The sequence below is a fragment of the Phalacrocorax carbo genome, chromosome 8 (genome assembly GCF_963921805.1).
Source record: "Phalacrocorax carbo chromosome 8, bPhaCar2.1, whole genome shotgun sequence".
NCBI lineage: Eukaryota > Metazoa > Chordata > Aves > Suliformes > Phalacrocoracidae > Phalacrocorax > Phalacrocorax carbo.
The window spans coordinates 31,097,643-31,114,421 of NC_087520.1; the positions used below are offsets into that span (position 1 = coordinate 31,097,643).

Consider the following 16,779-nt stretch of genomic DNA (forward strand, 5'->3'; position numbering starts at 1 on the left):
ACCAAAAGGTTTTCTGAATAATAAATCTGTTTATACCCATGTGCGCACACACACCAGTTTTAAAAACTTTCTTGGAGTTTTTCCAAATAGAAGCACTTAAAAAAAAACCCAAACAAACAAAACCCAAACAAACAGAAGAGATTTTTCTTTCCTGAGACACAAAAAAGCTGCTGTTATTAATAGATTGAAATACCTTTTTCCTCCCCTCAAACAACCCTGAAAATAGACTTCAAGCCACAGTCATTTTAGATTCAAGTAGACTTGGGTATATAATGACATATTTATTACTTGTGGAAGATTCTCAAAGATACAGCATCTTTCGGTAAGGTTTAACTGCTGTACACAATCAAGTTTCTTACCATTTTTAAAGAAAACATACACTAGGTAGGCTGAAGCACAATGTCTGTGATTAAGAAAAAGCAGAAAAAAGCAAATATACTCAAGACAAGTTATGACAAAGTCAAGTGCGATCAATACCTTGGAGAAATACAATTTTAGAAGAATAAAAATTAAGTGACTTCTAAAGCAATAAGAAAAACATTGTAACAGTGACAGAAAATCATAATTCTTTTTTTCCTATGCAAACTGTCCACAGTAAGCGTTGGTCATGAGCTACATGACCATTTAATAAAAAATATAAGTAGAAACCACAATCCAAATGAAATGGATCTAATGTTATGAAAAGGATGAAATGGTTCCCAAGAACCCAAGAGTTCTTCAAGAAACTCAAAAGGTCAAAATTAAAGGGCCTATTGTGGGAAATATAGAGCAGTTCTGCAAAATACTCAGTCTCCACAGAATTAGGGTTAACAGATGAGAAAAGTGCACAGCAGCTAGAAACATTCTGCTCTTCCTTTCAGTACCTGACAATTATTTATTCTCACTCTTCCTTTCTCTCTCATACTTTCTTCTTCTCATTTGTATTTTCAATCTTTCTAGACATGGTAAATCTAAACCACTATGTGCAATATAAATGTTAATTGATGCATTAAATTTCAAATAAAAGCGTGCTTAAATTTACTTGCCTAATTTGATCAGGTATCACAAAACAGAAACTCAGACTATAAATTTTGGGACAACAAATTGAGGTTATTAACTCTTCCCATGTGCAACAGTCTAGACCTGTGATACGTCTACAATTATTAGAGGTAGACCAATACCTATATTATTATACTATTAACCAAAGACTCAAGATCTCCAAGGTGAGTAAAGAATGCTAATGCAAATGTCTCAGGTAGAATGACAAAGAACAATAACATAGCATTTTACCTTGAAAATACAAACGTAAGTGGCCTGTTTTCATTTCTAAATGGTTATTATGGAATGCATCTCAACACAAGAGTCCTCAGTAAGACAGACCCTGCAGATAGTTACGTATAAAACCTCTACAATACATTAAAATTACAAGCAGATATGGCCATTTATCTTTTTGGACATTAACCTTTCCCTTGTAACCTGTGAAACTGAACACCGCTATTTGTGAACGGTAGCCACTAAATGTGATGTTGTTCTTTATTTTCATTATTTTAGCTAGAATTAAAAGGAGGAAAAGCAATATTTTACATTAGCATTTTTTATGACATAATGTGGCTTTGCATCAAAAAGATGCACTGTTTCTGCCTGTGCATTATACCTAGAAAGAGAGTCAGCTGCTTTCCATTCAAAAGAGGAAATACAAATCAAGTTTCCTGGTTATCTCACTTGTGCAGTAAGAATTAAAAGAAGAAAAAACACAAAACAAAAAAACCCTAAGAGCTCATGCCACAGAAGGTCTGTAGCTTAGTAATCTTTTATTTATGTTTAAATCAGTGTAAAGGTACCTTTAAAAAACACTAGAGTTGTGCAGTATGTCATTAGGAGCTATGTGTCCTAAAAAATGCCAGACAGACAGCTGGGAAATCTAACCTTGTCGTCTCTCCTGATGTAAACTAGGAATGTATATGAATCAGAACCCTTAAAGCAGTACTAGTATTATTGATAAAAACATGACCCACATTCTTCATATTGTTCTAAACACAAAAAGTTTTAAATTGCTTTTAACTACAGTAGTTTTCAAACTGCAGAGGTTTAACAAAGTTAATGTCACCCAAGAAACTATTCCTGAACTTCTTGCAAAAGGTCACTGCTTTTTTTTTGCAAGGACAGAGGTTGCGTCTACTCAAGTGCCTTACAAATGTATCTATACTTTATAGTAGTATAACAAAGCTATACCTCACTGGTGAAATTGTTGGAGGTTTGTTTTTATTTCTAGTGTAACAAGGCCTGTGCTGTGAACTTCTGCTAGCATGGCTGTACTGGTGAGGAATCGCACCTTTTCTCACACAGATGCACCCAAGCAAGTCTTCAGCACAGGCCTAAGCCAGAAGTAAACTATCCAAACTTCCAGAAACTGAAAAGTGATGGTAATATAAGAAAGTGTTTCACACAGAGGTGTGAGAAAGGAAAAAAAGAACTTCACAGTGCTCTCACCACCATGATTATAAATAAATGGTGCAGTTATGTCTTTTTTAAAAATAGAAAACCACATGCAACATAGGAGATCATATAGTTCCTGTATAAAACAAAATATCAGTACTGAGGAGTTCTTAAATGCAGTGAGCTTCTTGGAAAAAAAGTTCTAAGTTGCCCTTCAGGGTGGTTTTGAAGTTTTTTTTTTAAAGTTAATAATGAATGTAAACCAGCAAACTTTTACATATGGTACAGATGAGGGATAAATGCTAACATTTATCTAGAGGATGTCTGATAAGGCAGTTCTGGTTTTGTACCAAGACGATGGTTTCATTTGGGGAATGCAGAACAGTAGCAGCTACTCTTCACACAAAAACAGGATTCATAAACTCCAGCTGCAGGCACACAATCCACACTGAAATGGCAAAAACTGGGTGTTTCCAATTGCCCTAGTTATACATCACATGGAACAGCACACTTACTGAAACACCACTCCCTGCCCTGCTCCCCTCTAATGTATTTTGTTCTACTTGCTGCATCTATCAGCCTGCATCTTTCTTTTACAACAGTAACAGGCAGCCCAGGCGCATGCTATTTCAGGCAATATTTGCTTCCAAGTAAAATTGAACCACGGGGCTTTTTTAAATCTTCCGGTACATTTAACAAGTGCACCACCAGCAGAAAGAAGTCATTATCCCACTCTACTCAGCGCTTGTCAGGCCACACCTGGAGTACTGTGTACAGTTCTGGTCCCCGCTGTACAAAAAGGATGTGGACAGGCTGGAAGGGGTCCAGAGAAGGGCCACCAAGATGATCAAAGGACTGGGAAGCCTGCCATATGGGGATAGGCTGGGAGAACTGGGTTTGTTCAGCCTTGACAAAAGGAGGCTTAGAGGGGATCTCATAACTTACTTAAGGGGTAGTTGCAAAGATGATGGAGACTCCCTTTTTACATGGAGTCACATGGAGAGGACAAGGGGGAATGGACACAAGTTGCTCTTGGGGAGATTCCGATTGGACATGAGAGGGAAATTTTTCACAGTGAGGACAGTCAACCATTGGAATAATCTCCCCAGGGAAGTGGTTGACTCGGCCACGTTGGATACCTTCAAGAGTCGTCTGAACAGGGTGATGGGCCATCTTGTTTAGACTCTGCTCTTCCTAGAAAGGTTGGACTAGATGATCCCTGAGGTCCCTTCCAACCTGTGATTCTGTGTTTTTTTTAACATGTTTAGTACATTAGTAGGCATATATACTATCATTCTTCTGCAGTATTAATGGAATCCTTAATCTAAGCCTTAAATCCTAATAAGGAGCTTTTAGGAGAAAAAGAATGGGTCCTAACATGTAAAATTAGAAAATTTTTCTAATCAGCAGTAAAACTCAGGGAACAGCAGCCTCTGTCTCCTCTGCTTTTAGACCACCTCTGTAGTTCCTCTCTATGACTGCAACCAGATGCACAACATGGATTCACTTGACTGGGAATAACTTAAAAGATTTATTCATGCAAAAGGACATTACAGAGAGAGGTCTACAGAAAAGCTGGAGTTTTAATTTGATTAAATCTTTTTCTGAGAAGCAGAAAAGCGGGGGGGAAGAAGCAGAATTAAAAAACCAGTATGCAACAGCAGGTTTTGATTTTACCTACAAAAACCTTGCAAAAGCAATCAGTTACATGGGTCTCCTTATACTAACTGCACTAAAGTTTGATTTTAAACTATACACTTGTTTGTTGAACAGTAAGCATACTTTTGCTAATTCTAGACAGTATTTTACTTTGCTGATGAAAAATAAACTGTCTTATCAAATACTTCCCAATCAGCTAATTTCAAGCAAAGTTCTTAATACAAAGTCTATAATAGTCAGCTTCTAGTATGCATTAATAATTTAATAATGCCCTCAAAAATCCTACAACCACAAACAACTGAATTTAGAAGTTTTTACAAACAATTGCCACATGGCTCTAGCTGTTTTCATTAGGTCAAAGCACAAGACAGAAAGCCAAAAGCGAGGGAAAAAAAGAAAAACAAAAAAAAGAAAACAGTGAGGAACTACTGGGAATTGACTAAGAGTTGCTGACAGTTTTACTTTTATTCATAATGTCAATTCCACAGATGTGGTTTCCCTGTTACAAAGGCTTGAGTACTGCTCTGCCCTGGAAAAGTTGCTTACATCTCTAATGGTTAGTATTCAACAGCCTCTAGTAGTTTCAGTTCAAACAGCAACATGTAGAATCAAATTTTTAATTGGTTTTAGAATCCATTCTGAAACACCAGAATTCTTACTTATTAAACAGTGATTAACATAATTTTATGAATTACAGGAGTATTACATAGTGAAGGAGGAGGCCAGAGTTTCACTTCTTTTTCCATTGGTGTGTAAGTGAATTGGTAAAAGGGCCAGCTATTACAAAGGTTTGCAAAGCAATCACATGCACAGAGTGCTGCTATGGAGTAAAAACCCACATGGTAAAAAACATATCTACAAACCCCCAGTGGCTGCTGAGTGTGTTGTCCAAAACTACACTAAGAAAAAAAACCAGACGATTCTTTCAAGCTACAAACTCTAGGTAAGTGTCAAACACTCTGGAAAACAAACCTCCTGCAAATTCACCACGGAAGACTAGGCACAGGAATAAATGTGTGCTGCTCATTTTATCAAGGGTGCTGAACTAAAGGTTTACAAAACAACTCTGAATTTTTAAGTTGTCATCAGGTACAAAACCACTGTCTTGTTGCTTTTTAATCTCTCAAATTCTGGTCTAAGAAGTAATCAACAGTATACTATATTCTAGGTTCTAGGAATACATTATATTCCAGATTCTTAGAAGTTTATGCATATGTGCAGCACAAGATTTCCCAGTGAGTCTCCCGAATTCCTTCCAGCTGGGACTGTGAGCTTCCACCACTCTAATGTATTCACACATGCAAGTAGCTTACACAGTCAGAACTAAAGAATACCAGGGTCCTTGAAAGCAAAAAGAAACTACAGAATAACCTGAAATTGAAGCAATAATGATGGTGTATTCTGATGATTGAAGGTAAGCATACCATTGGGCAAAAAATAACTGATACATTGCATCAAAGAAATAACTGATACCTTTATTTCATAATAATTTACCTATTGTTTTAAGGAGAAACTTTATTCAATAATGTGACTTAAAAAAAAAACCACCGTTTTACACATCTTTAGAGCACTAACAAATGTATTATTTCAAATTTCCTACACTGCATGCAAGAAGCACAAAATGTGTTTAATGAACCAAAAATGCTGCACTGATGTTTGGCAGTTACTTATCTACATTACCCATCCATTATGCTTGCAGTTACAAGGAACAGGGAATGGACTAATACAAACAAATGGTTTAAAAGACTAAGAAGTAGATACATAAAGAGATGTAAGATCAAAAATAAAAAAAGTCCTGAGGAAAGACACCCAAAAAATCTCCTTTGAAATCTTCCAGCTTAAGCATCCTTGTAAAAACTTCCTTTTGAAATGGGAAAACAGTACACTGACAAGTTTGAGATACTAAGTAACTCAGTTGCTATCTCTAGCAACCTTTAAGCATCACACTCAGTTTTTACTCCTGTTTTAGCAACAAGCATAGTTATAAAGTATTACATTGCTATTCATAGGCAATTTTGTATCTTTATGTCGCTCTTAAATGTTGGATCGGATTGTTCTATTTCTTAAGAGTTTGCATTAGACTTTGTACTGAATTTTGCTTTTAAGTGCCAAAATGACTGAAGATGAAATTCCATTCTCCACTGCGACAATATAGAGTGGCAGAAGGAAAGAAAAAAGGCTGTATCGCAACACTAAATATCCATTCCCATTACTAAAATTCTCTCCTGAATAATACTACTAAATGAGAAGGGGAAAAAATCAGTTAATAACTATCATTGTTTGAAATAAGCAAAATTTCTCTGTATTAGCTAAACAATGAAAATTATCAATACATTCTGTAACAAAAAAGAAAAAAATTGCAATTAGGAAAGGAAGAAGTAGTTACCTGTGGCCTCGAATATCAGACTGATCACAGACTCCTCCTAAAGCAATTCTGTGAAATCCTCGACCCAAAGTCTTTGCAATTGATCTTCCAACACTAGTTTTACCAACTCCTGGGGGCCCCACAAAACAAAGAATGGGTCCCTTGAGGTTGTTTTTAAGCTGTCGGACAGCTAAGTACTCCAAAACTCTCTTCTTCAACTTCTCCATAGCATAGTGATCATTATCCAAAAGAATTCGAGCTGCACGAATTTCAAGGCGATCTATCAATCATTGACAACAGAAAAGATATCAGCACATTAGTAGGGGAAACATTGTGCCCATCTTTAAAAGGGTAGAAGGAACGACCCAAGAAACTACCATCCTCTCAGCCTCACTTCTGTGTCTGGGAAGATCATGGAACAGATCCTCCTAGAAGCTACGCTAAGGCACATGGAGGACAGGTAGGTGATTCAAGGCAGCCAGCACGGCTTTACCAAGGGTGAGTCCTGCCTGGCCAACCCAATGGCCTTCTATGATGGAGTGACTACATCAGTGGACAAGGGAAGAGCTATGGATGTCATCTATCTGGACTTCTGTAAGGCCTTTGACAAGGTCCCCCACAGCACTCTTCCCTCTAAATTGTGGAGATATGGATTTGATGGCAATTGGTTGGATGGTCCCATCCAGAGAGTAGGGTTAACGGCTCAATGTCCAGATGAAGACTGGTGACAAGTGGTGTCCCTCCGGGATCCACACTGGGACCAGTATTGCTGAAAATTTTCATCAGTGACTTAGACTGCAGAATTGTCTCTACCCTCAGCAAGTCTGCAGATTAAATCAAGCTGAGCAGTGCAGTTGACATGCCAGAAGGACTGGTTGTCATCCAAAGAGACCTGGACAAGCTGGTAAGGTGGGCCTGTGAGAACCTCATGAGGTTCAACAAGGCCAAGTGCAAGGTCCTGCACCTAGGTCAGGACAACCCCTGATATGAATACAGGCCAGGGAATGAAAGAGCAGTCCTGCCAAGAAGGACTTGGGGGTAGTGGTGGGCGAAAAGCTGGACATGAGCCAACAATGCATGCTCACAGCCCAGAGGCCAACCATATCCTAGGCTGCCTCAAAAGCAGCATGGCCAGCAGGTTGAGGGAGGTGATTCTGCCCCTCTGCTCCACTCTGGTGAGACAGCACCTGGAGTGCTGCATCCAGGTCTGGGGCCCTCAACACAAGAAGGACATGGAACTGTTGGAGTGGGTGCAGAGGAGGGCCACAAAAATGATCTGAAGGCTGAAGCACCTCTCCTATGAAGAAAGGCTGAAAGAGTTGGGGTTGTTCAGCCTGGAGAAGAGAAGGTTGCAGGGAAACCTTATTGCAGCCTCTCAGTGCTTAAAGGGGGGCTACAGGAAGGATGGGGACAATCTCTTTAGCAAGGCCTGTTGTGACAGGACAAGGGGTTTCAAACTAAAGGAGGGTAAATTTAGACTGGACATAAGGAAGACATTTTTTACAGTGAGGGTAGTGAAACACTGGAACAAGTTGTCCAGGGAGGTTGTGGAGGCCCCATCCCTAGCGACATTCAAGGTCAGGCTGGACAGGGCTCTGAGCAACCTGATCTAGTTGAAGTTGTCCCTGCTCACTGCAGGGGGGTTGGACTAGGTGACCTCTAAAAGTCCCTTCCAACCCAAACCATTCTATGACTCTACCTGTAAAAATGGAAAAAATTCATTCTACAACACAATAGAAACAAACACATTCTCAAACATGTTCGTCAATGCAATCCCCCTGACACTCAATATTTCAGAAAATGTTTGCCTAAGACAAAGGTATTATAATTCTCCTTTAATAAGGAAATTAGGCATAACCTAGACAGATCATAGTACTGATAATGAAATTTAGAAAACCCCACCTTTTAATTGTGTCACAGATTGAAATTAGTTCAAATAAACTCAGTATGTATTCTAGAATAGCAATTCAATGATACGTATTTTTTCACCATTTGCTTTCTCATAGAAGTAAATCTGATCCTGCAAGGTCTTATCAAAAGACAAGTTAATCCCTATATCTTCATCATCTACTTATAACAAGAGTCTATATATCTCACAAACAGAGCAAGATCCTATTGGCTTGAAGGGCAGGCTTTACTTGCAATACACCACTTAAAGTGATTTGGCACTGTAAATAATACCTGTATGATACTAGGACTTGAAAAATTAGTTTTTTGCAGTTGCCACAATTTGAAATAAATGGCCAGCCCCACCGATGAGCATTAACTAATGCTTTACACAGAGCAGGAATTTCTGGCACAAAGCAGCTTGTCTTCTCCTTTGCTCTACAACACAAAGAGTAGGCAGGAAGCAGTGGAGTCTATTGATAAACTCTGTGCACACCTACCCTTCCCCTTCTGAGCATTCCATATGCAGAGTCCTCACTCCTGTAAGTGTGCGTATCTCAACCGTGATTAAATTCCCTTCATCAACCATGTAAATTTTTGTAATGACCCACTGAACGAAAAATTCAGTAATGATCATAATATTCTATTGGCTCTTCTATTTTTACATTCATGTTTATTTTTATTCACTGTAGCTATGGAGTCCAAAGCATCACTCACATGAATGTGAACACAAACTTTGCAACTCTGCTTTAAGTACAAACTTCAAACTACATGTGACATCGCATAATTTTGCAAGATTAAAGAACAACTTTCATCAAAGAACCATTATGCTAGGACATGAGTGTCAATGAATACTTAATTTGGGATTCTTTGAATAATACTGTAGAGATCTGCAAAGATCTGTAGGCAGATCTTTTTAAAATTTAAAGGTTAAAGAAAATATTTACAAAAATATCTGTAAACAGCTAAGGCTCTAGTCCAAAATGGCCAAAATTCACCACCATGCATAATAAGAAGGCAAAAGACAGGCAAATGTGTCTGCTGGTGCGGTATGTTAAATTTATTTTTAAAATCAGATTGTTTCAAATGCCTCATTCTTCAGTAGCTGTTAGAAGGAATTAAAATCCTGTTCTCCAGCAGTACAGCTTCTGGAAAGTTATTTGCCCACTTGATCTACTTGTGTGGATCTGTAGGAAAAGTCATATTTGATTTTCTACTCTTTCCTTCATTTTTGCATACTGTTCCCATATTAATAATATCACTCTCTGCTCAAAACTTTTGAAAACTGTGGTAAAAAGCTAACATGATACTCAGTTTTTCTATTGTACCTGAAGTTTTAATTATTAAAATTAACTACAGTTGTGCTTTTTCACCTTTTTGCTCCTTAACAAACTTGATTAACTTAAGACATACCAGAACCTTCCTCAGGAATATTAATGCTACAGAAATGTAAAAAAACTTTTTGGCTAACATATAAAAAGTAATTAGCTGCTCTTTTCTTCATTGTTTTAGATACATGCTAGCACATGTGGATTACATCTAGATTGTAAGTAGTTAATACGTTCATTCTGTGCAGGTATTCCTACCACTTTTTAAATCCACATTCTTAGATGTACAACTGAGCTATGCAGGCTATTCTGTAAACAGATATTACTTTAAGCCAGGCAGACTTTAAGAAATCAGTAACACATTAATGACATTTTTATGATCAGACAATGAGGGAAATAACTTCAAGACAGAACTAAGTACATAGTGTTTACATGATGGCTGGTTGTCCTAAAATGTCTGCTCAAGAGATAATCGAAATAAGTTTACCTTTTGTACTCTTGTTCCATGGCAATTCTACCATCAGCTCCAAGTAATTTCTTGTCAAAGCATATTCTGGCATTGACTGAGGCATCTTCTTTAATCTGGAAATACATGCACAGAATTCATAAGGCTAATCAGAAATTAACTGCAAATTAAGACTCTCCCACACCACAAAACAGATATTCAGCAAACTTGAGGTCATCAGTATACCTTCTTGCTTTCTGACAACCATAATAATAAAAAAGCAAGTCACTATTCCATCAATTAGGAGATTGTCTTTGCATAGTAATAGATTATTTACAGGCTACAAAGAGAAATTTTAGAAAAAGTCAGTTCCCTCTGCATACATTATGCATGCACCCCTACACACACATCCTCAGTGAAGATCAGGTTGTTAACCATCATATCGCCATGGATAGCACAGTTATACCCTCGCCAGAAAAAAACAAGGCAAAAAAAGACTCAAAACTGAGTCAGTTTATTCATTAATTATTAATAAATACAGTGTCAGAGGTTTCGGGGGTTTTGTTTGGGCTTTTATTTTTTTTGAGATCTTCATATCATAGAAGCTTAGACCTTACAGTTTAATGCTGTATTAATGTATAGACTGTACCTAGAAGACTTCGTATTTCTGTCATCACCTCTGATGTTCCAAAAAGATGAAATGATGACATTTTAAAACAAAAAACAGCACGCTACTAAATTTTTTAAAATAATTTCCAAAACACAACAAACATAAACATATCATCAAATTAGAGGTTAATGCAAGATTTGTTTTTTAAAAAAAAAGAAGAAACCACCATTTGAAAGTTTCCTACCTCTTTATTTCCTTAAGACATACTTTAAGAGCTTGTTCTGACATACTAGATGTTCTGATCTTTTTTTCCAGCAAGACAACATCATCATGATCATCATCTTCCTCCTCCTCTTCTGTAATGCTTGAGATATGATTGATTCTTCTATTAGGACGAATAGCTACAACCTATGAAAAACAGACCCAGAGAATAGTGTCAGGTACGGGTTTTTAGATAAGGTTTGTACTTCAGCTTTGAACAGAACCCATGAGAAAAACATGCAAGGTACTGGGAGAGCCTCTTTCATAGAAAAATTCAGAAGAAATTTAATAAATAACTTCACAAAGTGTTATTTGTACTACTTTAAAAAGTTACTGTTCTTATTTTACTGTATGTACTTCCTAAATGCATTTATTATCTACCTTTAACTAGCAGACAACAGAATACATGAACAAAACTGAAGATTTGTGATTTTCTGGGCATTGCAGCCCACAATATTAAGCAGAATAAGCCTAATGTTTACAGTACAGAAAAAAGTCTTCTCTCTTACGTTTTTTCATTTCTCAATCAATCCCTGTTTACTAAACTGGTAAGTATAGTTAGCTGCAGCAAAAGTCTAAGCTGCCCTAATTGAGCAAACTACATTTCACAATACACAAGGTGTATTTCAAAAGGTACCCTTCACCTGCAATGCCATTGGTAAAAGGTACATCTTTCACTGCTCAGGCATGTACATACCACACAAGTAAACTATGCATCTAATGACTCTTTAAAGGAAACATAGCAGTGGAACAGGCTGCCCAGGGAGGTTGTAGAGTCTCCTTCCCTGGAGACATTCAAAACCTGTCTGGAGGCATTCCTGTGCCCCTCCTCTAAGTGTACCATCTCAAGCAGGGCCGTTGGATGAGACGATCTCCAGAGCTCCCTTCCAACCCCTACCATTCTGTGATTCTGTGAAACTGAGCATTTATTCAATGTCAGAAAGTGTTTAGATTTAAAAAAAAACCACACACAAAAAACCCCGCCTAAACAACCAGCCACATAGTCAGTTTTGAAATAATATTTTATTTTTTCGGTATCTCAACAGGCAAAGTTGCCAGCTGGGTGTTCTCTGCAGGTCCAGACTGACCATGAAACGTTATGGCTATAGATTAAAACTTTGCACACATTAAAATCATGCATGTTCATTAGCCTGTTTAAACCTACATGTTTATGCCTATTTAGGATGTTTAAGCATCCCATATTTAAAGGACCATACCCTTTTATCATCATCCTGATTGGGTTTTCTTGTTTTCTGAAGCAGCTTCAGGCCTTCAATCTGTCTAACAAGTAGTGGTATAGTCATCTTGAACCGTTCTTCCAGCCTAACAGCATCTAAAATCTAAAAGCAAAGAGTTTTAAGTAGCCAACCAGATCACACTGATGGATCACCAGTATGGGGGAGGGGAATGTGGAGGGTACTGTTAGTGTTTTTTGACCAGAGTTATAGAATACATGGTTTAGAGAAAAAGGTAGCAAAATCTAGCCTCAAAGGTCTGGATGCCAAAAATACAAAGCACTCCAGAAAGTAATATTTTATTCTGTCTGGTTTTACAGGACATTATTTTTTCAGTCACATTTTCTGTGGCAAACAGCTATCAGCATTCTTTTTTTCAATTACAGAGCCCTCTAAGAAAGTTCCAGCATAATCTCATTGATTACCCCAGAAAAAAATCACCTTATGCCTTAAGGGTTTTTTGTTTCTTTTGTTTGGCTTTCTAAAATTTTATATGCTATTCACATGTTTAACAATGTTTTATGTTATATATATGGGTAGAATTTGACTCTTGTGCATTTCCACAGCTTCTGCTGACTGCTCTTAATAACAGATAAGCTCTTAATAAAAGAAAGGCCATATTAAATTAAATTACTAATGTACTGTCCTCCAGCAAGATATTCAGCTACAGTACACATCTTCAAAGTAGTGCATTGTTTTCTATTTGTTGTTTGAAAGAACCTAACTTATGCTTTCAATTCAAGGTTGAACATGCAGCACTAGCAGTGACAAAACAAAAGGAAAAACAAAATTTCTGAAGACAGCAAACACATACAGAAATCAAACCAGTAAGCATCATGCCATAAGCATAATTTTTGCACGATTTTGACATACAATGCACATTTAACCAGTCTCAGTGTTTAAAAACCCTCACACTTCAAGATGGTTTTAAAAAGATTAAAAAACCTGATTCTGAAGCTGTTGGTATTAAGAAATGTATAATGATTTACAAACAGTGATAATGAGCAAGAGTTCAACACAATTTTGAAAAAGTTTTATCATCTTTACCATGGGAAGGGGAAGTCCACGTTGTATTTCTTATTGTTAAAAAAATGAATCGTTTCAAAGCTAACTAGATTAATTTACCTATTAGGTGAGTTCTGACATATAGATATATAAACACTTCAAACAAGTGCATAAATACTTCTTACAAGTATTCATCCTCAGTTGTTGCAACACAAATACCTTGTGTCACAACATTATCACTGTACAGCCTCAACTGTAAGCAACTTCAAAAGTATCTAAAAGTGATTAACCATAAAAAATAGCAAACACCTATCTCCCCTTTAAAAAGTTTAAGAACACAATACCTGAAGCTTCTCTTGGTTGGATGTACGGATGATAGAAGTCAGTATATCTGGCAAAGCTTCTCTAGGCAGATTGTCTAAAAGACGTCTCAGCTTTGCGACTGCAGGAACGGACATATCCAGCATCTCAACCAACTGTAAGAAACACACAAGGAACAATATTTATGGTTGCTATGTTTGTTTTTAAATTATTTAAGTATCTGACGTAAAAAGGATTGCATCTTTCAGTATGAAATGTCTACGTACCTGCCAAAAAGCTACTAAAATAAATTTTTAAAAAAGTTCACTGAAGAGGAACTAACTGAGTATAGGGCAATCAGCAATCCAGACTTTGGGCTTTCTGCTTGTTCAAGAAGTTCAAAAATACCATTATTGTTTGCAGCACTTTTTTCAATGCCTACATCTCTTGTTCCCTCCACACATCCCGTTTAAAAACTTCCCAGTTATGTTAACACTACAATGACTCTTCTTCTATACATCCTTTAAGCTCAAATTCCTTATACTGTGGACATATGTTTATAATCAAAAGCTCTAGTGGGTTTTTCCCTTTAATAATTGAAAAATCACAAAAAAACAATCCATTGTATACATCATGTATACTAGAAAAAATATTCAAAAGTATTCTTTTTACTGGAGTATACGTACAGTATTGCTGCACATAGCCTAATAATAACTTATCATAGCACTAACATACACAGAAAGAATCATCCTGCAATAATGTATATAGACAACCTGGAACTCCATGCAGCAACCTTAAGCTGTAACAAAAGTAGTTATTTTGTAGCAGAAGTACTGAAACTCTACTAGTCACTGAAAAATAAGACTACAGAGAGAGGGAGGCAGATAGGAAACAGACAAAACCCTCCAAAGGTACATATATACTCTGACATATTTTACAAGGGATTAAAACAATTTACCTGCACTGCATACTTGTAAAACTGTTCTGACAACTCTCCAAGCTCCTCTTCAGAATTATGCTGATTGGTAAACTGCTCAAGTCGATCTAACTGTTCAACTTCAGCAACAGGATATGGCTTCTCTTTCAGCAACTGCAGGATCTGGAATCGGCAGAGGCCCGTAACCAGCAACGTATAATGTGGCTTGGGCCAGTTGCTACCAACAACCTGAACCGCCAAGGCAGCAGTGCCAATCCTACAAAGAGATCAAAGCTTCACATTACTTCTTACCTTCCACAGAATATTTTGTGTACCTCATCAAGAGGCAATTGAGCCTGAGGTTGCAAGAACCTCCTAGGTCATAGTCCGTTATCGTGAAAGGCAAACAAATGATAAAATTCCCTTTGTAACACAGACTGCAAAACCAAACCCCAAACCTAAAATGAACGAACTGAAAAACTAACTGGGATGATACACTACCGGCACCTGATTTAGAAACACGTGACCTTTTCATAAATAAATTAATGGCTCTCGCTATAGACAGGAATGCTGATATTTCTGCTTAAACTACACGCATTGGAAAATCAAGAGTTTGTAATTTACAGTCCTTCAGTGAAATTGTTGGCCTCTTTCCAAACAAATGTTTTACACCACATGTACCTGTCTAAGCAGATTTAAAACAGGAGTTATTTTCTCACAAAGCCTTACTAAGTCCACTGATGCAATAAGGCTTTGACACTAACGGTTACAGCATATTAGTTTTACTCATATTTATCCCACAGGAAGACAACTCGTATTCATTTCATGTGAACGATGTCGCTATCAATGCTACTCTTTGGGCGAAAAAAGTTATCATTACAACTGCGCTCCTGGCCTGCGTTTCGCCGTATTTTCCTCTTCCACCTGGTCTCCTTTTCCGAACTTTCCCTCCAGACGCCAACCGGAGTGGCCAGACCCGGCCTGCCCCCCGCCAAGGACGCTCGTCCGGTGCAGAGAGGAAAGTTTCTCCGAAGGGAGAAGCGTTTCCCCCAGGGCGGCGGAGCAGATGACGCTCGCCCCGCGGCACGCCCAACGCCCTCGCCGCGGTGACAACTTGGGGAGCTCCCCTCGAGGCAGCACAGCGGGGAGGTGGGCTCGGACTCGGGCTCAGCCTACAGCGGGTACGGCGGCATCTCGAAACCCTGCAGCCCGAGGCCGACAGGAAGAACGGGCGGCACCTGTGGAGGGAGGGCAGGTCGTCGCAGTCGGAGGTGGGGTCGCTGGTGTTGGGGATAACGCCGATGATGGTGCTCCTCAGCGAGGTACCCTTCAGCAGACGGCTGCGCACCAGCTGCATGTTGCGCGGGGAGTCCACGCTCGTCCGCATGGTCGAGCCGGGCAGCAGGACGCCCTCATGGGTGAGCAGCAGCGGGAGGCGGCTGGGGATCTGGATGGCGCTGCTCGCCGCCATGGCCGCCCGTTCCGCCCACACACCCGCGTCACCGGGGGCACCGCCCCGCTACGAGCGCCAGGAAGGGACAAAGAGCGCCGCGCCTCCGCCCCCGCCGCCTTGTGGGGTCCCCTGCTTCGCCCGGCCTCACCTGCTACCTGCCTCGTGCTTAACGGAACTCGTAGCACACTTTTCATCTTTCTCTCGTGGTTTGGGGTTGGGTTTTACTCCCTCTCTCTTTTAAAAGACAAGACCCTCTGGGGGTCACGGCACCAGGAGCGCGTCAAGCCCCCTTCCCCCGAGAACCGCCATGGCTGCCGCAGCCACCAGGCGTCAGAGAGGCACTGTATGCTGGCTTTCTTTTGTCTGTATAAAGGGGCTATGGAGTCTGACATACGAGAAGGTTGCGCGTAACAGATTTATCATTTGTTAAATTATTACTATGGTTACAATGTGAAATAGGTTTTTTGTTGTTTTTCCAAAAATCTGCTCTCCTGCACCTGTGCTCATGGCCAAAGTGTTCAAGACCCTGTTCCTCCAAGCACAGGTTCGGGCAGGTGATCTTCAAAATACTCCAGGCAGCCCTAAACCGAAGGGAGGAAATGCAGGATACTGCGCCTCTGCTGCAGAGCTGGGACCAGAAGTCTGAGCCTTCCCCAAGGGCAGGGAAGCAGGGAAGAGCAAAAAAACCTGCTGGTGCTCCCTGCTTCGCAGGCCAACGTGGGGACAGGGTCCATGACATCGCAAACGCTGCAGCACGGTTTTCTGCAGGGCTGGAGATACCAACCAAGGTCACAGCTCACTGCGATCAACAACAATCCTCTGCCCAGTGTAAAAGGGTAAAAGGGCTCTGAGCCTCAGGCCCTGTGGGGCGTTCAGATGAACGACTACATCTTAAAAACT

The 16,779-nt window shown here is 39.3% G+C and overlaps 1 protein-coding gene across 1 annotated transcript in view; it reads right to left on the minus strand.

The window, feature by feature from the left end:
• The window catches only part of LONP2 (lon peptidase 2, peroxisomal), a 45,620-nt gene extending 29,688 nt beyond the window's left edge, over positions 1-15,932 (minus strand). The window contains exons 1-7 of the mRNA XM_064459433.1: positions 15,665-15,932; positions 14,469-14,703; positions 13,555-13,686; positions 12,188-12,310; positions 10,954-11,117; positions 10,142-10,236; positions 6,461-6,719 (exon numbers count right to left, since the gene is read on the minus strand). Of these exons, the coding sequence (XP_064315503.1) occupies positions 6,461-6,719; positions 10,142-10,236; positions 10,954-11,117; positions 12,188-12,310; positions 13,555-13,686; positions 14,469-14,703; positions 15,665-15,897 (1,241 nt within the window). The 5' untranslated portion in view covers positions 15,898-15,932. The remainder of the gene's footprint in view (positions 1-6,460; positions 6,720-10,141; positions 10,237-10,953; positions 11,118-12,187; positions 12,311-13,554; positions 13,687-14,468; positions 14,704-15,664) is intronic.
• Positions 15,933-16,779: the final 847 nt, after the last annotated feature.